Source organism: Artemia franciscana, chromosome 14 (genome assembly GCF_032884065.1).
Source record: "Artemia franciscana chromosome 14, ASM3288406v1, whole genome shotgun sequence".
NCBI lineage: Eukaryota > Metazoa > Arthropoda > Branchiopoda > Anostraca > Artemiidae > Artemia > Artemia franciscana.
In genome coordinates, this window is record NC_088876.1 from 38,739,300 (window position 1) to 38,763,883 (window position 24,584).

At 33.6% G+C, this 24,584-nt stretch overlaps 1 protein-coding gene and 1 long non-coding RNA gene across 3 annotated transcripts in view; one reads left to right on the plus strand and one right to left on the minus strand.

The window, feature by feature from the left end:
* Positions 1 to 1,387: 1,387 nt before the first annotated feature.
* The window catches only part of LOC136035687 (integrator complex subunit 5-like), a 55,461-nt gene continuing 32,264 nt past the window's right edge, over positions 1,388 to 24,584 (minus strand). For both annotated transcript variants that reach the window (XM_065717619.1, XM_065717618.1), the window contains exons 3-4: positions 8,013 to 8,132; positions 1,388 to 1,709 (exon numbers count right to left, since the gene is read on the minus strand). In XM_065717619.1, the coding sequence (XP_065573691.1) occupies positions 1,476 to 1,709; positions 8,013 to 8,132 (354 nt within the window). In that variant the 3' untranslated portion in view covers positions 1,388 to 1,475. The remainder of the gene's footprint in view (positions 1,710 to 8,012; positions 8,133 to 24,584) is intronic.
* On the plus strand, positions 8,137 to 24,559 carry LOC136035688 (uncharacterized). Its single transcript, XR_010619496.1, has 2 exons — positions 8,137 to 8,206; positions 24,061 to 24,559. It is a non-coding gene; the product is annotated as an uncharacterized LOC136035688 (long non-coding RNA).

Here is a 24,584-nt window from a genome sequence, read left to right on the forward strand (position 1 = left end):
TGTTTGTACAGATAGTAATAAAATTCAAAATATTATGAGTGCACATTATTAAAACAAAACGAAGAAAAAGAAAGAATTAAGTAAACAAAAACAACCCTAAACAATTTAACGCGTACATAAAAAGATGAGAAAAAACACACATTCTAGATAAAAAAAAGAAACTCATATATCATAAACTATAGTTGTTATTTAAATGAAAAGCTCAATATTTAACTTCACGCATAAGGTTGACCGTAGCATACTATTTTGTATATCTGAGTTCTCTTCTGACATAAGATATAATACAGGTTTTGTTGTATGTTATCTCAAATTGGACTTCGTTAATATATATATATATATATATATATATATATATATATATATATATATATATATATATATATATATATATATATATATATATATATATATGTATATATATATTATTTATACAATTTTAGTTTCTTTTATTTTGTCCTTTTTTTATGTGACGTTTGAATTTCTTTTGTTTTATTTTTCTCGTCTTTTTATATAGGTGTTAATTTGTTTACGATAATTATTTTTCCTCCGTTTCTATCACCGCTGATATGCACTTCCGAGGCCATAATGTTGGGACTTTAATGATTATTCGTACAAAAAAGCTTTTTTTCTGTAGAGTTCACTGCAATATTAAAAAAAATGTCTATTTCTTTCAAAAATTTTCATTTCATTTTTAATTATAAATAAAGAGACAGCAGTGTCTAAGACACTATTTAGGATGATATGTATGTGACTACATATAGTACTACAGGACTACATATATGACTACATGTAGACTATATATGACTAAATATAGGATATATGTGCTATTTAGGATATGTATTTGACTACATGTAGTACTACATGACTACATATATGACTACTTATAGACTACATATAGGATATATGTACTATTTAGGATATGTATTTGACTACATTATAGTACTACATGACTACATATAGACTACACATAGGATATATGTGCTATTCAGGATATGTATTTGACTACATATAGTACTACATGACTAAATATATGACTACATATAATTACATATAGGATATACGTACTGTATAGGATATCTATGTGGCAATGATTTTTCGTTTGGGAGGGCACTCCACTGCCTGCATTCTATTTTTATCAGCACACCTTAAATCCTTTTTGATTTTGGGCGCAAGGATGACTCGTTTCATTTCATTTTTTTTTCATGTAATTCACTTGCCAAACCCGCTTGAAAATAAATTCTTTTTAAAAATTGAAGAAGAAAACCTTCTCTTTAGAGAAAATGCGTATGGTCAATCACCATTATTTTTTTTCTTTTAATATGTTTTTGTTGTTTTTTTTTAATATTTCAAGTCGCTACATCCTCAAGTTAAAAATTCGTGATTGAGATTTATGATAAAAAAAAGAAAAAATATTATTTATAAAAAAACACCATACAAAATTTTACATATCTTGGACTAAACCAATCGAAGCAACCTCAATGAATCATCTTTCGGTCACCTTCTTCAACATCAACTATTCTTTTGTAACAATATCCAAGCTTGTCTATGTTCGATAGGACAATTAATCGTAGCCTATCAATATATCTCGTCTCAACATGAAGGTTCTTAAAATCCCTCCAAATGTATCCATTAGAGTCTTTGCTGAATAGGGCTGGACTTGGAACGTTTTCACGCATATAGCTCCATACGTCTCTCAGAAGTACGGCTACCTGTAATTATACATATACAAAAGTAAAGAATGTTACGAGTTTGTTAATAGACGCATCGCATTTGCGCCATTTTCAAGGTGGGTGCAAACCAAAATTTTGAATCAACACATAATTTAAAGCAAATTTAATAATAAATTACACCCTTGGCGTATTTTAGCTTGAAAATTGTAATTTCAAACTTCAAACGTATTTTAGCTTGAAAATGGGGGGTTTGCACCGACCTTTCCAAGATAGGTGCTAACCGAATTTTTCAAACCAATTTATTATTTAAAGCAAATTTCATCATAAATTACACCTTTGGCGTGTTATAGCTTGAAAAATGGTAATTTCAAACTTCAAACGTATTTTAATTAATACGCTTGGTGGGTTTCCACCTACCTTTGCAAGGTGGGTGCAAAACAATTTTTTTAAACCAATGCATTATTTAAAGCAAATTTCATCATGAATTGAAACTTTGCCGCATTTTAACTTGAAAAATGGTAATTTCAAACTTCAAACGTATTTTAGCTTATAAATGATGGATTTGCACCGACCTTTCCAAGGTGGGTGGAAACAAAATTTTTCAAACCAATAAATTATTTAAAGCAAGTTTCATCATAAATTACACCTTTGGCGTATTATAGCTCGAAAAATGGTAATTTCAAACTTCAAACGTATTTTAGCTCGAAAATGGTGTGTAACTTCGACGTATTTTAGATTGAAAAATGGTAATTTCAAACTTTAAACGTATTTTAGCTTGAAAATGGGGGGTTTGCACCGACCTTTCCAAGATAGGTGCTAACCGAATTTTTCAAACCAATTTATTATTTAAAGCAAATTTCATCATAAATTACACCTTTGGCGTGTTATAGCTTGAAAAATGGTAATTTCAAACTTCAAACGTATTTTAATTAATACGCTTGGTGGGTTTCCACCTACCTTTGCAAGGTGGGTGCAAAACAATTTTTTTAAACCAATACATTATTTAAAGCAAATTTCATCATGAATTGAAACTTTGCCGCATTTTAACTTGAAAAATGGTAATTTCAAACTTCATACGTATTTTAGCTTATAAATGATGGATTTGCACTGACCTTTCCAAGGTGGGTGGAAACAAAAATTTTCAAACCAATAAATTATTTAAAGCAAGTTTCATCATAAATTACACCTTTGGCGTATTATAGCTCGAAAAATGGTAATTTCAAACTTCAAACGTATTTTAGCTCGAAAATGGTGTGCAACTTTGGCGTATTTTACATTGAAAAATGGTAATTTCAAACTTTAAACGTATTTTAGCTTGAAAATGGTGGGTTTGCATCGACCTTTCCAAGATGGGTGCAAACCAAATTTTTCAAACCAATACATTATTTAAAGCAAATTTCATCATAAATTGCATCTTTGGCATATTTTACATTGAAGAATGGTAACTTCAAACCTATTTTATTTTGAAAAACGGTGGATTTGCGCACCCACTTTTCCAAGATGGGTGCATACCCATTTTTCAAATCAGTACATTATTTAAAGCAAATTTATGCTTGGGGGTACTTTAGCATGAAAAATGGTAACTTGGCAAATTTTCATTTTCATAGCTGCGCTATCTTATAACGGGCATCTGGCAACACTGATCATTACAAGTGACTATTTTCCTGTCAAAACGACACTTTCTCACACACAAAAAATATATAGAAATCCGCGTACAAAACATACGAAAAAGAAATCTAAAGGCAAAGAGGACAGTTTTTAAACGCTGGAATAGTTTTTTGTACGTTAATTCTCCATCAGTGAACGACTCCATCACAACTACAAGAAGATGAACGGTCCCTATGCAAGGGGGCTCCTTCCGACCAACCCTCCCGAAGTCCCATCAGACGTGGGAACATCCTCCAGTCTCGCAATCTCGCTTATCTGAAGCTCAAAGACAAGTGAAGTTCAAAGATGGCACATCTTTTTTCTTTTAAATGCTTTAATACCAGAAACTGAAAGTAAACTGAAAGTAAACACCGAGTTTAAAACTTAAAATACCAGAAATTATTCTGTATATGAGAGGGGGGGGGGCTCCTAAAAACCCATCTCTTAACAATAAAGCTTTATAGTGCTAGGCTATAGAAATTTATGAGTGCAACCCAACTGCAACTGATTATCCTTCGTAACATTTGGATTTAAAATTGTATGGTTTATAGTAATTAAATTCGACAAGTTCTACCTAAGTTCTTCCATTCTTGATATATTGTGAGACATACTTTCTATTCCATTCCAACGACTCTTGCACTAGAGAAGTTATTTTTAAAAACGGAGGACAGAAGGTGCACATTTAGCATAAAAAGCAGAGGGCTGAGGAGTAGGCAGCCCTTCTCAAACACGGAATAATTTCTCTTAGTTGCCAAAAGCATAAAAAGCAGAGGGCTGAGGAGTAGGCAGCTTTTCTCAAATACGGAATAATTTCTCTTAGTTTTAAAAAGCATAAAAAGCAGAGGGCTGAGGAGTAGGCAGCCCTTCTCAAATACGGAATAATTTATCTTAATTGCCAAAAGCATAAAAAGCAGAGAGCTGAGGAGTAGGCAGCCCTTCTCAAATACGGAATAATTTCTCTTAGTTTTAAAAAGCATAAAAAGCAGAGGGATGAGGAGCAGGCAGCCCTTCTCAAATACGGAATAGTTTCTCTTAGGTTTAAATTTTATTGTCACTTTTTACTTTCACTTGAAAAAAACTTGTTTTTTTTAAATTAACTTCTAGTGAACTTTATAGCAGACCCACGGTTACCATAAATTTGACAAGACCTTATCAAAGCTGATTTCTTTTTTAACCTAAGTTTTAACTTATGCAGAACAATGCTCGGATTAAAAGAGGTCAGTTAGTTTGCTCTCTTTTCGAGAGAAAATATAATTGTACAAAATCCGCTCTTCATTTCGCAATAAGAGGGAACTTTACTCCACTCAGTATTCATACTGAACCGTTCATTCTTTACTCATACTCATTAAATCAACAATTATCTGAATATTCCCTCATTTCACTTGAATTACCTCTCATAAAAATATTGAAAACATATAAGCAACAAATAACAAGTAGAATAATAGGGAATTTTTTCTATAAGACAGGGGAATCCAAAACATTAAATGAATATTTCGATCCTATGTCCAAGGGCCGTCCTCGGCATAACACAAATAAAAATATAAAAGAGAAACTTATATATGACCATTAAAACTAAAAAAAAATCAAACAGCCCTGGTTGAACTTCGTTGAAGTAAGGTAGCTAGGGCTGTTTTAAATCATTATTTTTTAGTTTTAATGGTCATATTTGAATGTAAGTTACTCTTTTATATTTTCATTTATATAGGGTGGACATAGGGTGGAATATTAATTAAAAATTTGGAATTCCATTGTCTTACGGAAAAAATTTCCTAATATTCTACTTGTTATTTGCTGTTTATGATGGAGAGGCAGTGTGGTCTTCGTCGCTATTTGCGTGTAGCTTATTGAAAACATAGTCCTAAGACTGGTTTTGGAAACCCAGTTACCCCTCTTCGCTAGAGAAGAACAATTTGTGAAGTTGCTGATGGTGTCCTAGGGAAGAGTGCTAAGACTACAACTAGGAATATTAGTGAAAAAGCTTTAGGTTTAATAGAGAGTAGAAGGAGTTTGTATAAGAATTATCTGAGTGGTAGGTCGTATGAAAACAAAAGGAATGTAAAGAAAGTGGAGAAAGCATTAAAATATGAACTAGGGAGATGTGAAGTAGAAGCCATCAGTTTTTTTAACTGAAAGTATGGAGCGACATTAAAACTTCAAACGAACAGAAATTAATTCGTATATGAAAGGGACTGCTTCCTCATCAACACCCCGCTCTTTACGCTAAAGTTTTTTACTGTTTTAAAGAGAAGAGTTGAGAGAAAGAGTCAAACTTAAGCGTAAAGAGCGTGGCGCTGATGAGGAAGCAGCCCCTTTCATATACGAAGTAATTTCTGATCGTTTTAAGTTTTAATGTCGCTCCTTACTTTCAGTTAAAAAAACTTGTTTTTCTTTATTTAATTCTGAACATTTTTGAATCAATGCATGTTTTGATTTTAGCTCTCCGCAGAGAAATAATTAGAACGAAATTTGTATTTTTTTTTTTTTTTTTTGGCTAAATGGCTTTCTCATAATTTTGATCGAATGATTTTGAGAAAAAAAGAGCGGGGAGGAAGCCTAGTTGCCCTCCGATTTTCGGTTAATTAAAAAGGCAACTAGAACTTTTAATTTTTTACGAATCTTTTTATTAGTAAAAGAAATACGTAACTTATAAATTAGCTTACGTAAAGAACTTTTGTATTCTCATGTTTTTATTACATATATGAGGGGGTTCGCCCCCTTGTCAGTACCTCGCTCTTTCCACTAAAGTTTAAATTTTGTCCCAATTCATTAAGAATGACCCCTGAATCACAAAAGCCAAAAGCCAAAACGAACAGAAATTACTAAAAATACTTTAGCGTAAAGAGCGAGGTATTAGGAGGAGGTGAGCCCCTCATATGGGTAATAATTTCTGTTCGTTTTAAGTTTTAATGCTGCTCCTTACTTCCAGCTGAAAAAAAAAATTTCATATTTATTTTTTTCATTGTTTTTTTTAAATAATGCTAGTAAATCCTGCACTCCCTTCGTGGAAATTTTCTTCCCCCATGACAAATTCCTCGATGGAAAGTTCCCCCAGCATATCCCCGTCTTCTCAACCCCTGCCTCCAACCAAAAAATCCTCCTGAAAACGCCTGTACACTTCCCAATAACCATTACTAAATGTAGGCTAAGCACTGGTCAAAGTTTGTAACTTGTAGCCCCTCCCAAGGGGACTGTGGGGGAGTAAGTCGTCCCCAAAGACATAGTTATAAGGTTTTTCGACTACGCTGAATAAAATGGCTATCTCAGCATTTTGATCCGTTGACTTTGGGAAAATAATTACCGTGGGAGAGGGCCTAGGTGCCCTCCAATTTTTTTGGTCACTTAAAAAGGGCACTAGAACTTTTCATTTCCGTTAGAATGAGCCCTCTCGCAACATTCTAGGACAACTGGGTCGATACGATCACCCCTGGAAAAAAAAACAAATAAACAATTCTGGCAAAAAATACAAAATTCCACATTTTTGTAGATAGGAGCCTGAAACTTCTACAGTAGGGTTCTCTGATAAGCTGAATCTGATGGTTTGATTTTCGTTAAGATTCTAAGACTTTTAGGGGGTATTCCCCCTATTTTCTAAAATAACGCAAATTTTCTCAGGCTCGTAACTTTTGATGGGTAAGATTAAACTTCATGAAACTTATATATTTGAAATCAGCATTAAAATAGGATTCTTTTGATGTAGCTATTGGTGCCAAAATTCCATTTTAAGAATTTTGGTTACTATTGAGCCGGGTCGCTCCTTACTACAGTTCGTTACCACGAACAGTTTGAAAAATAAAATTGAAAATGATTATAACCGTTAGACTATTTATTGAAATTTTCGCCCCTAAAACTTTTGCGTCCCGAGACAAGTGCCCCCTATACCCCCCCTAAAACCACCTCTATGGTCATAAGGTGTTTACAAAGCCTCTTCAACCGTCTTGAAGCCATGCAGTAGCGTGGACATTTTCCCAACCCAATACTAACAAGGTCTAAACAGTCCTTATATCTCATTTAAAAGTTCTTCATTAAGTGTTTTCTGGACGACCTTGTCTTCTTTGGCCTTCTGGTATTCATAAGCTGTCCGACTAAGTCGCCTTTGTTGCACACTAAGGACGAATTTCTCATCGAGTTTACAGCAGTAGCTGCAACCTAGTAAAGGACGAATGTCAATAAATAGTTAATTAAAACCCGAAATTAATTATTTTGAAACCAAATCAGATCGAAATAAAAATTATGCTATTGGAATTGCTGAAAACCCTACGTCATACTCACAGTCCCCTAGCTTGAACAACAACAAAAATCAGTTTCTTTACATGGGCCCTCTGGCCCTCACGGCCACTTATGTGCTTTTTTTTTTTTTTTTTTTTTTTTTTTTTTTTTTTTTTCGTCTTCGCGGCTAGAGACTCTTATGTCATAAGAGGCTGTTATAGGCTTTTTTGTTGCCTTTCTGTTGTCTTTTTCATAAGGACGAGTAGAAAGCAGTGTGGCCACTTCATTTTAGCTTGGGACAGGCTGTTACATCAATGAAGTCGATGACATACGGGCCTTTGCCATTAAGCTCTTTAATTTAGGCTTTATTCTAACACTCGCAAATTAAACCTCGATCAAATTTAACCTAGTTATAGTCTGTAGTGAAAATCCCTTCCGTCAGCATCATAAAAACGATATAAAATTCAGCAAATAATAATATATACTTACTTCTTGCGGAGAGATTTTGGCTAAAATCTCGCTGATCATAGTCAAAGGTGGTGGAAGTAGCTGACCAAGGGACATTAAGTCAAGGATCTTTGACGTCATTTCTAGCAACTCGGGTCTTTGCTAAATAAAAAGTAATGTAATTTAGTTCGAATTGAGGTTTAAATCAGGAATCAATGAGAAATATATATACGCAGGTATTCCGCTTTATCTAAAAGTGTAAATAAGAGTCAACTTAATTATGTAAGTAATAATTTAATAATGATGATGAGTACCAATCAACGAAATTATAAGCATCAATAAGTAATAATGAGTAAGAATAATGATAAGTAAACTTACCAAATGATTTCCTTCAAATACAATTTTAATTTGAATTTTTCAATCCAACAATTTGAATAAATTAAGCTAACTAAAAAAAATTTATTTGCCAAGACTATCAAGACACGGTAACATTTCAATAACGACAAAAATTTAATTGAATTAAACAACCATCAACAAAAAAAATTCAAATATGAACAAATTCTGTTTTAAGCACTTTTATCCCAAAACGACTAAAAAAGGAAAAAAATTCGTTCGCCAGAAAGCTTAATTAAGGCTAAAAATGAAACCATTGGATGGTTATGACATTTTCTATACATATTTAAGGGTAACTTGTTATGTTGTGACCATCCTATACTTTCACGCTAGTCTTTAAAAATTCGCCTTTTTAAAAAAATTTCCGTTTGTTAAATCCAGTTTTTAGTCTCTAAAATTTCAGTTACAAAATCCAGGTGGTAGGAAAAATTCCTTTGCTCTTGATAGATAATCTTTGGTTTTTGATATTTTGATTTTACTATTTTGTAAATCTTCCAATCATTTTTCGTCCTTTAATTTAACGGTTCATATTTTTTTTGTCATATTTTATTCGTCATTTGTCAGGTTTTATCATTTAACATGTTTTGTTTTTCATACTAGCCACTCATACTCATGACAAACAATTCTTAGTTGTAACATTTCATCCTGAGCTTTAATCTATATATACATAAATAAGTTGTTTGTGTACTGACGTCATGTTTGTCGACTGTCGACCGACGTCATGTTTGTCGAGTCGACTGACGTCATGTTTGTCGACTGACGTCATTATAAAGATTGAGCATTATGCCGTCATGAAGTTGTTTGTCGACTGACGTTATGTTTGTCGACTGACGAAATTACAGACTGGGACACCGGGACACAAATGAATATTAAAATAAATGACAGTGATAAAAAGTTCCCTTTCCTATATTGGACTGTAAAATTTCATAAGAATCCCCCTAAACCACGGTTTATTGCTGGAGCAGCTAAATGTCCAACCCGCATTGCTGCTACTGACCTCTCTTTAATTTTAAAGGAAATTATAAATAAACTTAAAACCTATTGTTCTGGTATTAAAAAATTTTCGAATTTTAATCCATATTGGAGTGTTAATAATTCACTGCAGGTGATAGATTCTTTAACAATGGTTTCAGCTAAAAGAATTGAGTCTTTCAATTTTGCGACAATGTATACTAATTTATCACTTAATGTAGTGTTTGATAATTTAAAAACTGTTATCAAGAAATCGTTCCTCTTATCTAGTAAAAGGTTCTTAAAAATAGACATTTATAATAAAAAAGCTATATGGACAAATTGCTTTAATACTACAGTTAACTTGAGATGCTACAGCTTGGATATGATTTTTGAGTTATTAGAATTTGTTTTATACAATCTATATATATAAAAATAAGTTGTCTGTGTGTGGATCTGTGGATCAGGTGACGTCATGTTTGTTCGCATATGACGTCTGAATTATTTCACACTAATAGAAAAGAAGAAAAAAACTAAAAAAAGTAAAAACTACAAAAAAAACTAAAAAGAAAAAAAAACTAAAAAAGCTAAAAAACTAAAAAAAACTAAAAAAAGGTAAAAATCTAATAACTAAAAAAAAACTGAAAAAAATAAAAAAAGGCAAAAACTACAAAAAAAATAAAAACTAATAAAAAAACTAAAAAAGCTAAAAAACTAAAAAAACTAAAAAAAACTAAAAAAAGGTAAAAAACTAAAAAAAACTAAAAACTAAAAAAGAAAAAAAATAAAAAAAAGGAAAAAACTGAAAAATAAAAGAGAAAAAGAAAACTAAAAAAATATGAATAAATATATATAAAAATAAGTTGTTTGTAGGTTATGTCTGTCTGTCTGTCTGTCGAGTGACGTCGTGTTTGTCCGCATATGACGTCTGAATTATTTCACACTAATACAAAAGAAGAAAAAAAAACTAAAAAAGGTAAAAACTACAAAAAAAACTAAAAAGAAAAAAAACTAAAAAAGCTAAAAAACTAAAAAAAACTAAAAAAAGGTAAAAAACTAAAAACTAAAAAAAACTGAAAAAACTAAAAAAAGGCAAAAACTAAAAAAAAACTAAAAACTAATAAAAAAACTAAAAAAGCTAAAAAAACTAAAAAAACTAAAAAAAGGTAAAAAACAAAAAAAAACTAAAAACTAAAAAAGAAAAAACTAAAAAAAAAGGAAAAAACTGAAAAATAAGAGAAAAAGAAAACTAAAAAAATATTAATAAATATAAAAAATATAAATATAAATATAATATAAATTAGCAATCAACAAAGCACCGAGACACAAATGACGACCGGGACACAGGGAGTATAAATGACGACCAGGACATAAGTAAAAAAAAAAAACTAAAAAAACTAAAAAAATGGTAAAAACTACAAAAAAACTAAAAACTAATAAAAAAACTAAAAAATCTAAAAATCTAAATAAACTAAAAAAGAAAAAAAAGAAAAAAGGAAAAAAATAAAGGAGAAAAACAAAACTAAAAAACGAATGTATATACAGACCGGGACACCGGGATACAAATGACGACCGGGACACAGGGAATATAAATGACGACCGGGACACAGGGACACAACTACAATGGGGACGCCGGGGGGCACAGGGGGATATAAATGACGACCGGGACACCGGGACACAAGGAATATAAATGACGCCCGGGACACTCAAAGAGAAATCACAGACTGGAACACCGGGACACAAATGACGACCGGGACACAGGGACATAACTACAAAGGGGACGCCGGGGTGCACAGGGGGATATATAAATGACGATGGCGACTCAGGGAATGGTCGATTACCAATCACCATCAACAAAGCTCAAGGGCAATCATTAGAATCATGAGGTATAGATCTGAATACGGATTGTTTTCCCATGGACCATTATATGTTGCATGTTCAAGAGTCGGTAAACCTGACAATCTATTTATATGCACAGACAATAGGACAGCAAAGAATGTTGTATATTCGCAAGTTTTACGTAGTTAAAAACATATATATATATATATATATATATATATATATATATATATATATATATATATATATATATATATATATATATATATATATATATATATATATATATATATATATATATATATATATATCTATATATATAAAAATAAGTTGTCTGTGTGTGGATCTGTGGATCAGGTGACGTCATGTTTGTTCGCATATGACGTCTGAATTATTTCACACTAATACAAAAGAAGAAAAAAACTAAAAAAGGTAAAAACTACAAAAAAAAACTACAAAGAAAAAAATACTAAAAAAGCTAAAAAACTAAAAAAAACTAAAAAAAGGTAAAAATCTAATAACTAAAAAAAAACTGAAAAAAATAAAAAAAAGGCAAAAACTACAAAAAAAATAAAAACTAATAAAAAAACTAAAAAAGCTAAAAAACTAAAAAAACTAAAAAAAACTAAAAAAAGGTAAAAAACTAAAAAAAACTAAAAACTAAAAAAGAAAAAAACTAAAAAAAAGGAAAAAACTGAAAAATAAAAGAGAAAAAGAAAACTAAAAAAATATGAATAAATATATATAAAAATAAGTTGTTTGTGGGTTATGTCTGTCTGTCTGTCTGTCGAGTGACGTCGTGTTTGTCCGCATATGACGTCTGAATTATTTCACACTAATACAAAAGAAGAAAAAAAACTAAAAAAGGTAAAAACTACAAAAAAAACTAAAAAGAAAAAAAACTAAAAAAGCTAAAAAACTAAAAAAAACTAAAAAAAGGTAAAAAACGAAAAACTAAAAAAAACTGAAAAAACTAAAAAAAGGCAAAAACTAAAAAAAAACTAAAAACTAATAAAAAAACTAAAAAAGCTAAAAAACTAAAAAAACTAAAAAAACTAAAAAAATGTAAAAAACAAAAAAAAACTAAAAACTAAAAAAGAAAAAACTAAAAAAAAAGGAAAAAACTGAAAAATAAGAGAAAAAGAAAACTAAAAAAATATTAATAAATATAAAAAATATAAATATAAATATAATACAAATTAGCAATCAACAAAGCACCAAGACACAAATGACGACCGGGACACAGGGAGTATAAATGACGACCAGGACATAAGTAAAAAAAAAAACTAAAAAAACTAAAAAATGGTAAAAACTACAAAAAAACTAAAAACTAATAAAAAAAACTAAAAAATCTAAAAATCTCAATAAACTAAAAAAGAAAAAAAAAAAAGGAAAAAAATAAAGGAGAAAAACAAAACTAAAAAACGAATGTATATACAGACCGGGACACCGGGATACAAATGACGACCGGGACACAGGGAATATAAATGACGACCGGGACACAGGGACACAACTACAATGGGGACGCCGGGGGGCACAGGGGGATATAAATGACGACCGGGACACCGGGACACAAGGAATATAAATGACGCCCGGGACACTCAAAGAGAAATCACAGACTGGAACACCGGGACACAAATGACGACCGGGACACAGGGAATATAAATGACGACCGGGACACAGGGACATAACTACAAAGGGGACGCCGGGGTGCACAGGGGGATATATAAATGACGATGGCGACTCAGGGAATGGTCGATTAGCAATCACCATCAACAAAGCTCAAGGGCAATCATTAGAATCATGAGGTATAGATCTGAATACGGATTGTTTTCCCATGGACCATTATATGTTGCATGTTCAAGAGTCGGTAAACCTGACAATCTATTTATATGCACAGACAATGGGACAGCAAAGAATGTTGTATATTCGCAAGTTTTACGTAGTTAAAAACATATATATATATATATATATATATATATATATATATATATATATATATATATATATATATATATATATATATATATATATATATATATATTTATATATATATATATATATATATATATATATATATATATATATATATATATATATATATATATATATCTATCTATATTCACAGGTGGGACATAGGGACACAACTACAATGGCGCGTAACTAATATGGCGCGTAACGACTTACGCGCGCGGGGGGGCTTGGGGGGGGGGGGGCGAAGCGCCCCCACCAACTAGGTGTTGGGGTGGCGCGAAGCGCCACCCCAACAGCTAGTATATATATATATATCTATTTATATTCACAGGTGGGACATAGGGACACAACTACAATGGCGCGTAACTAATATGGCGCGTAACGACTTACGCGCGCGGGGGGGCTTGGGGGGGGGCGCGAAGCGCCCCCACCAACTAGGTGTTGGGGTGGCGCGAAGCGCCACCCCAGCAGCTAGTATATATATAAAAATAAGTTGTCTGTCTGTCTGTGGATCAGGTGACGTCATGTTTCTGTGTCGGCTGACGTCATGAAATTAGTTGTCGTCATTTTTGCTTTGACGGTGACGTCATTCAAGATATTTAAGACATATGTTCACGTAGAAATCTATTAATGTTTAAGTTTACAATGACTGATGAACTTACAATGGCAAAAGCCGATGAAGATGCTCAAAGAGTCTATGCCAAAAAACTTGCTGCTGATAGATCAGAAAAGAAAGCGTGCCGAGGAATCAAAAGAACAGCAAGGAAACAGGCTTGAGGCTAAAGAACGCAAAACCGCGCAGTTAGATGAAGATCCACCTGGACAGCGAGAGTCAAAACATATCAAAACTGAAAATGATAGCGATGATGATTGGGTTTGGGATCTTGACTTGGATAAGGTCATCAATACCTACCAGTTTTAGTTAAAAAAACAAAGGTTCGGCGATATGTATTTCATAGTGAAGCTGAAAAATAAAGAAGAAAAAGAAAACTGAAAAAAGAAAAAATGTAAAAAACTAAAAAATACTAAAAAGCAAAAACACTCAAAGAGAAATTACAGACCAGGACACAAATGACGACCGGGACAGAGGGAATATAAATAACGACCGGGACACTCAAAGAGAAATTACAGACTGGGATACCGGGACACAAATGACGACCGGGACACAGGGAATATAAATGACGACCAGGATACAGGTATTTAAGAATATCGTTCAAAGACAAATTATTAATTGTAAGAAGACTGTTGAAAGAGAAATTTCTAATTGTAAAATGACTGAAGAACCTACAATGGCAACACCCGAGGAATCTGCTCAAAACGAATGTATTCAAGCCGAAGTAGCTGAGTTGGTAAAGGACACGGAGGGAATATAAATGAAGACCGGGAACCTCAAAGAGAAATTACAGACTGGGACACACGGACACAAATCACGACCGGGAATATAAATGACGACCGGGACGCAGGGACACAACTACAACGGGGACGCCGGGGGCACAGGCGGGATATATAATTGACGACTGAGACACAGGGATTGTTTGAATAGAAATTACAGACCGGGACACCGGGACACAAATGACGACCGGGACACTGGGACACAGGGAATATAAATGACGACGGGGACACTCAAAGAGAAATTACAGACTGGGATACCGGGACACAAATGACGACCGGGACACAGGGAATATAAATGACGACCAGGACACAGGTATTTAAGAATATCGTTCAAAGACAAATTTTTAAGTGTAAGAAGACTGTTGAAAGAGAAATTTCTAATTGTAAAATGACTGAAGAACCTACAATGGCAACACCCGAGGAAGCTGCTCAAAACGAATGTATTCAAGCCGAAATAGCTGAGTTGGTAAAGGACACGGAGGGAATATAAATGACGACCGGGAACCTCAAAGAGAAATTATAGACTGGGACACCCGGACACAAATCACGACCGGGAATTAAAATGACGACCGGGACGCAGGGACACAACTACAACGGGGACGCCGGGGGCACAGGCGGGATATATAATTGACGACTGAGACACAGGGATTGTTTGAATAGAAATTACAGACCGGGACACCGGGACACAAATGACGACCGGGACACTGGGACACAGGGAATATAAATGACGACGGGGACACTCAAAGAGAAATTACAAACTGGGACACCAGGACACAAATGACGACCGGGACACAGGGAATATAAATACTATTTATATGCACAGACAATGGGACAGCGAAGAATGTTGTATATTCGCATGTTTTACGTAGTTAAAAATATATATTTATATCTATCTCTATTCACAGGTGGGACACAGGGACACAGCTACAATGGCGCGTAACTAATATGGCGCGTAACGACTTACGCGCGCGGGGGGCTTGGGGGGGGGGGGGCGCGAAGCGCCCCACCAACTAGGTGTTGGGGTGGCGCGAAGCGCCACCCCAACAGCTAGTACTTATATAAGATTTGGGGGTGATTTGTACAAGCAAATTGTGGGAATTCCCATGGGGGGGAATGCCAGCCCATTTATAGCTGACTTGTTTTTAAGTCAACTAGAATATAAATATATGATGGATAAGAATAATCCAATTAATTTAAAACATGCTTTGTCAAATAATAAAAGATATTTAGATGATATTTTGGTCTTAAATTGTAAGGATTTCATTGATATTTCTAAAAATATATATCCATCAGAGCTTATTCTTGAGCCTAGTCATGGCGCTGGTCATGAAGAACATTTCTTAGATTTAAATATTAATATTTGTGATAATAATAAATTAAGCTTTAAAATGTATAATAAAACGAATTATTTTGATTTTGAAGTGATTAGTTTCCCATTCCCTGAAAGTAATATACACTCAAATATCACATGTTCAGCGTTTTTCTCACAGTTACTTCGTTATGCAAGGATTTGTAGTAATTATATTGATTTTAAAAATAGATGTAAAATCTTAAGCCAAAAATTGATATCAAGAGGTTTTTCTGCAAATAAATTAACTTGGCAATTTAAAAAATTTAGTTTTCATTATAACGAACTTTTAAATAAATATCAAAAGAATTATCTAGAAATACTTAAAGAAATTTTCAACTAATTTCGGAGGTTCGAGAAATGTTGTTGCAGCGCCATTTATTTTGAATTGTGTTTCTAATTGAGCGGATTTTCTTAAAAATTATCCACATGGTAAAGATGAATTCAATAATTGTTTAGTTCATTCAGGTTTTTTGCAATGTGTTAATATTTGTGATTTGGTAAAATTTATAATATTTAGTTTACCTATTGTTGCTAAAGGGAGGGATATATTAACAGGATAAGCTTGTTTTGGTTTTACTTGGTTGTTTTACATTTGCTGTTTTTTTTTCTTTCATAGGCATGTATTTGGGGGTGATACCTGACGCGGGGATGCCATAGATATTCTGTGGTAGCCACAACACTGTGCTGGGTAGAGAATTTAGAGTGGCGAAACCCTATATAGGCCAGTGTATTCTCATGATGAGCCCTTATGTTGGGTGTTGCCTCTGAATTATTTGTCTATATTATTTTTTCTATTGTTTGGTAAATGACGACTTATACTTATTGACGACATGACTGCCTGTCCATGGATTATTCTTTATGGTTGATTGTGTGTGGCTATGCTGTTTGACCTATGTGATTGTATGGATGAGTAGGGTTGAGGCCTCATTCAAGTGCTGGTCTATATTAATCACTAATTTAGGAAAACAGTCTTCCTTTTCTCCTTCTGTCTCTTTTTTTTTTTTTGTGTGTTTGTGCTGTTGCATTGGTGATTTCTCTTTTCCTGATATGATTTTTTTTTTTTTTTCGTTTTCAATATATTTGGTGTTAACTAATCGCTTTGAAAGATGTTTGCGAAGCATCTTTTGGTAAATAATATAACTGGTAAAAATAATCTATTTGAGATTTCAAGATGAATACATTTTAGCTAAAAATAAAATATTTTTGGATGCTCAGGGGAGACATTCACAGACCAAAAGTTGGGAACCCTGTGGCCTAGGCCACATTATAGTCACACAAGCTCGGAACATTAATTTAACTATCTGTAACAGAAATCTGACAGAAGTTACGAAGACCTTCTAATTTGTTAACAGAAGTTAACAAATTAGTGTTGGTGGAAACTCTTTAAGCCAATTCCTTGCGATTTTAATTTTCAGCTTCTGAAATCAAGCGTGACGCTAAAATCAAGCCCCGTAGCATTCATATATTTTGGCTTTTTATTGATAGGTATAACTATGGTATGGCTCAGGCATAGGCCTAACTCTCAAATTACGCAAAATTACCGATGAAAAAGTCACCTTTACTAAGCTTTATGAACTTTCAATATTTAAGAATCCCAATACCGAGAACTTTCCACCTTAGCAGACAACGATTAAAAATTAAATTAAATCTAAATTGTCATATATTAAACCGGGGTAATCAACTTTATAAAATTGACATATAATGAGGTGTAATTTGGAAAAGACAACAGGGTATATAACCTACAATGATACATAGCTTTAACAGAAAAGGCTAAATAAAGAAGCTTAACATCAAGCAAACTGGCTTGGCCACAGAGACCATATTGCCAAACCAGGATGTTCTTGGTCCAAGTAGGATGTTTCAAGTGAATATTTTTACTTTTCAAAACTCTATTTATATTCCGAGGTGGTTTTAGGGGGAGACAAATGGGGCAATAGCCATGGGTTAAACTAGAGGGTTAATAGATGATACGAAAAATAAATTTTCATTTATTAACAACTTGCCACGTAAATAATTCATTAATGATTAATTAATTAATTAAATAAGTTATAACATAACAAAATAACCAAATAGAATAAATAAATGATTGATAAAAATTAAATAGTTTAAATAATAAGAAATAAATTATTAATTAATTAGTAAACTGAAAATAATTTTGTTAGTAAACGAACTTTTTATTAAAATTTGGCCAGAAAATTATGTGGGAGACAGGGAGAGGGACGCTGATCAAGATCTAGCCCCGGGTGCAAGATAGGCCAGAAACGCCGGTTTACATTATATTATTTCAACATTAGCGTCTAGGATCACTCTTGATACAGAGGTCGTATCCTTATATAGCATTCTAGATAAGTATCTTTTTATAAGTTTATCTTCCTTTTTTTACGATGCAATTACCCTACCTCACATTTTATTTTTGTCCCCCTTTTGGTAGATTTTTTTTTATTACAAAAAAATCCAAGATTAAGGTAGGAAGTTGGCGTTAGTAGCTAGTTTTGTGTTGAATCCAGAGCTAGGAGCTAGTCACCCACCCCCCTTTTATATGGATTAATTTGATGGATTTTGTCCTAAGAAACACGGTGAAGGCTCATTGAAGCAGATGGGTGATACTCTCGTAAGTTAGCAAAATAATAAAAATTTTAGCAAACTAAATGAATCTTGGAGGCTTTGAGAGTTCAGGGTGTGAGAATAGGTTTGAAAGTTAATATTAGGATGACTAAAGTCATTTATGGAGGTGAAGAGGTTGATGCTGGTGAGAAGATCGATCTGGTAGATTCTTAGGTTTCACTTTCTTTGGTAGTATTTTCAGTCAAGATGGTAGGTACAGTAGAGATATAAAAAGCAGGAATAGCCTATCCCCCTAGAGTGCTTTTCACAATGATTTTCACTGAAAAAAGTCTAGAAGAACAGGAAGATAAGTCTACGAACCAAGATTAAAATATTGCAGGTTACTTTAATGACAGGGGTCAAGCATGGTTATGAAAAGGGGAAGCTTTGAAAGGCAGAGGCTCTGGCAGGCAAAGGCAGAGGCTGTGGCAGGCAAAGGCAGAGGCTCTGGCAGGCAAAGGCAGAGGCTCTGGCAGGCAAAGGCAGAGGCTCTGGCAGGCGAAGGCAGAGGCTCTGGCAGGCAAAGGCAGAGGATCTGGCAGGCAGAGGCAGGGGCTCTGGTAAGCAAAGGCAGAGGCTCTGGCAGGCAAAGGCAGATGCTCTGGCAGGCGAAGGCAGAGGCTCTGGCAGGCAAAGGCAGAGGATCTGGCAGGCAAAGGCAGAGGCTCTGGCAGGCAAAGGCAGAGGCATTTTTTAAATGTTTTCCAGAGAAACTGTCTACGAATTGTTTTACGAACCAGTTTGACAGGAATATGTAGGTCTAAAAAAAAAGTTTCACCCCACTTTCTAGGGCTCTAATGATAGAAAGGTTTAGAAGGCTATGGTACATTTTAAGGATGACAAATTGCCAAACATTGTTCTTTTCGGCACGCCATCTGGGGCAGGTCGTTCTTGAATGGGGTGGATGAAGTTATGAGGAAGAATTTAAGGGAAATTGGAACTTTATGGGAGGGGATAAATAGCGAAGTTTTGGCTAGATTTGGTTGGATGTGGAGCGCACACAGTTGTGTTGGCCTCAGGCAACTTGGTGCAAGAGTAGGTTTTTAGTGGTAGTGGTAAAACAAATAAGAGTTTCAATAGGGATAAGACCTTAAGACAGTAAATAAATACAAAAGTTCTGGATATTTCGAATACATAGTCAGACTTCATCGTCAGCAGAAATATTTAAGTATTATAATTAACACAAACTATATTTATACAGTAAAAAAAATATAATTTCTCCATGATCACAAAATGTTACCAGTCCATTGGCTAAGAGGGCTTCATGAACTGTGCACATTAAAAGGATCTTTAATCGTGCTTAAATTTGCGTTGAATTCTTAATGAAGTTGGCACAGTCCTCTTCTTCCTCTAATTGTAAATGAAAGGTTGTTGAATTCATAGTTATAAAATTTCTTTGTTTATCGTTTACAATCGTTTCTTTTGTATTCGTTTTCACTGTCTAATAAAAGGGGAAATCCCTATTAAAACTCTTATTTGTTTCGTCTTAGAAAGGCAGTGTGGTCTTGATAAATATCAATGGTAGTAATAGTAGTCAAGTGCCCTAGTCTCCCCGGACTAAAAAAGCATGATATTACAAGCCAGGTAAGTAGGAGAGCTGGGCTATAGGCTTATCTTCTATCCACAAAAAAGAGAAGATTAGTGAAATAACAATGAAAATTCGTTTAAACTTACTCGTGTGTCCTCGTGGTTCACAAGCAATACCTGAGCCGCATGACAGTCACATTTATGGATTAAATCAAAATTATCCGCGACCAAGGCCGTATCCAGGGGGGGTAGTGGGGTTTGAACCCCTTCCCAAAATATTTCCCCGAAACGTAAAAACGTACCATAAATGAATATAAGAAATGATACGTTTTCTACAGTTTTTTGTACCCCCCCCCAAATACAAAAAAAATGTGGATATAACCCTGTCCACAACTAAATGTATCCTGCTCGCAGTTTATTGAGTTCAGCAATGTTCAATTTTAAAGGGTAAATTTTATGGCTGGCTGACTCAATATGCCTGGAAAAACGCCTTTCCTAATTGTGAGATAAACCTGGCAAAGGTTGGGCTGAATATTTAGAAGTCAGGTGTGAAGAAGCTGGAGTAGATAAACAGCTAGGGGGGATATTTCAAAATCTGGACGGATTTATTAGCCAATCGTTGAATGAGGATGATTCAAAGTAATGAAGGTAAATGATAGTGAAATAAATGAAGGGATATCGGTACCAGGAAGAGACAGAATTCCAATGAAAGCATGGAAGTTCAGTACAATATAGATCATGTCAGTTAAAACCTTAGTGAGTAGATTAACTCACTTTAAAACCTTTCCCTCCAGAACCTGATCCTCCCCCCTTGAAAAAACTTATCAAGATGGTATACATTCTGGTAGGTTTGGAAAAGATAAACGCGCAGCAGATCAGGTCTTAATCGCAATTGTTAAATTAACTTAAATCAATTGAAAATAATTAATTTTATTAATTAAATTAACTTAAATTCATTAATTAAATTAATTTAAATTAATATAAATTAATAATTAAGATCGCAGAAGAAGATGGTATATATTCTGGTAGATTTTAGAAAAGATAAAACGTGCAGCAGATCAGGTCTTAATCACAATTGTTAAATTAACTTAACTTAAATCAATTAAAATTAATTTAAATTAATTGATTAAATTAGCTTAAATTAATTTAAATTAACTGAAATTAATAGTTAGGATCACAGAAGAAAATGGTAGATATTCCCGTAGGTTTTAGAAAAGATAAACGTGCAGCAGATCAGGTCTTAATCGCAACTGTTAAAATAACTTAACTTAAATCGATTAATTTTATTAATTAAATTAATTTAAATCAATTAATTAAATTAGCCCAAATTAATTTAAATTAACATAAATTAATAGTTAGGATCGCAGAAGAAGATGGTAGTTATTCTGGTAGATTTCAGAAAAGATAAACAAGCAGCAGATCAGGTCTTAATCGCAATTGTTAAATTAACTTAACTTAAATCAATTAAAATCAATTAATTTTAATAATTAAATTAACTTTTATTAATTAATTAAATTAGCTTAAACTAATTTAAATTAACTTAAATTAATAGTTAGGATCACAGAAGAAGAGGGTAGATATTCTAATAGGTTTTAGAAAGGTAAACGTGCAGCAGATCAGGTCTTAATCGCAATTTTATTAATGAGAAAACACGCTAGATCAAAAAGACAATGACTATATACACTTTTTCTTGACCTGAAAGGAGCTTTCAATGAAGTAGTAGGGAAACAACTTAAAATGGGTTCAACCCGTCTCCCCTCCAAGGATACTGCCTTGCCTGAAACTCCTAAAGTTGACGTCAGATCTAAAAAATAGGTACACCATTGAACTCGCCAAGGCCGAAAAGCTTTTACATGAAATAGGCTTGAACAACGAGGCTCACTTTTTTTATTGGTAGGATTGGTGAGTCCTCTTTTTTCCTCCACTCTTATTGGGGGACAGGAACATAATAGAGAGCTCTTTCAGCTCATTTTAAAGGAAACTGCAACATTTAGTGGCTTTTATAAGTAACATCCAAAATAAAATGTAGTTTTTTTTACAAAAACTACATCCTCGTGCGCAAGATGACGTTATTGGGCATGGTGTCATATTTAAGTGACTCTGATGCCTGATTCCCTTGAGTTCGTTCTTTACTATACCCATCTTAAAAGACCAAAGGCTTTTTTCTGCGTGTTGTAATTACAAACCGAAGACTGGCAGAAACCAAACAAGATACTAGGGTATATAGTGTTGTTATTGATGTTAAATTATTTATAGCATCCAAAGATGATTGGTTATAAATTAGCTATGCAAGATGGGCTAGTTGCTGAAATATCAGAGATTAGAGCTTTGCTAGGACTTGAAGAGCAAGAGAGTAACACTTACCAAAGGGAATAGGTAGCTTTCAGAGAAAGTTATTCGACTATTAAATTTCAACTGGCAAATGCTTGAAAAATTAGTCCAAAGAGGAGCTGCTGAGGATTGGCGCTCACAGCTGCTCTTAAAAAAATTGAATCTTCAGATCAAAGCCCAATCTATTGACAATGAGTCATAACTACTGAACAGCTCGAGCTTCAATTCCCATTCTCAGGCAGGGAGTCCTACAGCAACTGCACTGCAGTGATTGTTAGTAAAAGAATATTGTTGTGTTTGATGATATTATATGTGCTCATATTGCCCGTCATTATTGCAGCAATAGCTGTAACCTAATAAAGAACAAACCACGACTCATACTAACCAAAAATTAGAAAACGTATTTAAAAAATTACAAATAGGATTGCCTTAGAGATTTAATAAGACTTAAGTAGCTATGCATAGCGTAGTTAGGACAGTAGTTCGGGTGGAACAGTTTTCTAGAGTAATAGAAAGTAGTAGGGGAGTTAAGCAAGGCTGTAGTTTGTCACCAAGGCTATTTTCTTATCTATTAATGATATAGATGATTACTTTAGAAACAGGGCAGCACATGTTTTTGATGATGACATTGGGTTGGTTGCAAATAAAGGGATTGAGTAAGAAAGACTTAAAGATTTGAACCATGAGCATTTATCAATGAGAAATTTGATATTAAATGTTGATAAATTAGCTGTCATAGTCTTTGAGGATAAGTTAGAAACTCGGGAAAAATTTGAATGTGAATGCTATTCAACTGAGCATTAAATGAATTTTTACATCTACTGTGCAAGATTTCATCAAATGGTATATGGGGAATCATTTCGATCTTGTGGTGAATAGAGACTAGGCTCGACGTAGAGGCGTAGACGTATTTAGAACGTATTAAGACTTATTAAGACGTATTAAGAAATATAGGCCTAAGTCACATTAATTTAATGAAAAACATTTTCAATAGTAAGCTAAGACCTGTGTTTAGTTGTGGTTGCAAAAATTTAGGGATTTCAAAAGGGGGAAAAAGTTAGAGAGGATTAAGTTTGATTAAAAAATGTTAGGTCTAGGCGACAAATTTTAAGAATTAGTTTCAAGGGGTGATTTGTGGATGATTAGTGTACGAGTTAACAAAGATTAGTTTGCATGGTCCAATATTGGGTGAAAATAGGTATCAACACAAGAAAGGTCTAACCCACTTCATACCTTTTAATTTTATCCCTTCTGTAGTAAGCCTATAAGTTAAATTCAAATGACAACATATATCATTTTTAAATTGAAGGTTTATTATCGACAGGTTTGACTATGGTGTGACTTGAGCATAGAAGTCCACATAACGATTCCCACTATGGTACTTATGCGTTATAGCGACTACACCAAAGAAGTGAAATAAGGTTAATCCTAATGAAATATACCAAAATATGAAGAAAATATAATACTTTAGTAACGAAATTATGGAAACTAAAATAGAGAATTATAGAAAGCAATACCTAACGTAACCAACTCTGCATATTAAATATTTAACTAAAATATACCTTTATAGTAGTTTATATAACTTAGACTAAGCTAATTATCAACGAATACGAACAGAGAAACCGGCTTTACTTAAATCAAGAACTCGAGAGTGGTCGCTATAACACCTAAGTACCGCAACTATTCAGAGGCCTTTTTACGAAAAATGCATGTGCTGTATTCTTCCAGATAATCTGTTTCATTGCATCCATCTATCTGGCAAGCTGCCAAGAGAATATGTCAGATGAAATGACTGAACCAACTAACTTTGAAGAATTACGTAGTCGTCAAACCTACCTCAACAAATTATTTGGACATGAAGGAATAGGAGTAGCAAAAAACACTTCAGTGTTGAGTAAAATATTTGGATCGATGCCAAAAACAGAAGACAGAACTCCCCTCAACAAATTATTCAAACATAGAGAAATACGAGCTGCAGAAGGGACTTCAGTGTGGAGTAAACTATTTGGAAGGATGCCAAAAACAGAAGACCTAGGTTTATATGACAGCTCTGAAGATTATGTATACGATGATGGAGAGTCCCTTCCAGAATTTCGTTTTAAGCGAATTGACAGATTTAAATTCCAAACTTTTGGCTAAGACTAGTTGGCAATAAACTGTAATAACCATGAATGACTAAATTTGTAAAACCAAACAAACCCATTGCAAAGAAAGTTTTGACCAATTATCGTTAAATTTTCTAGTTTTCGCAG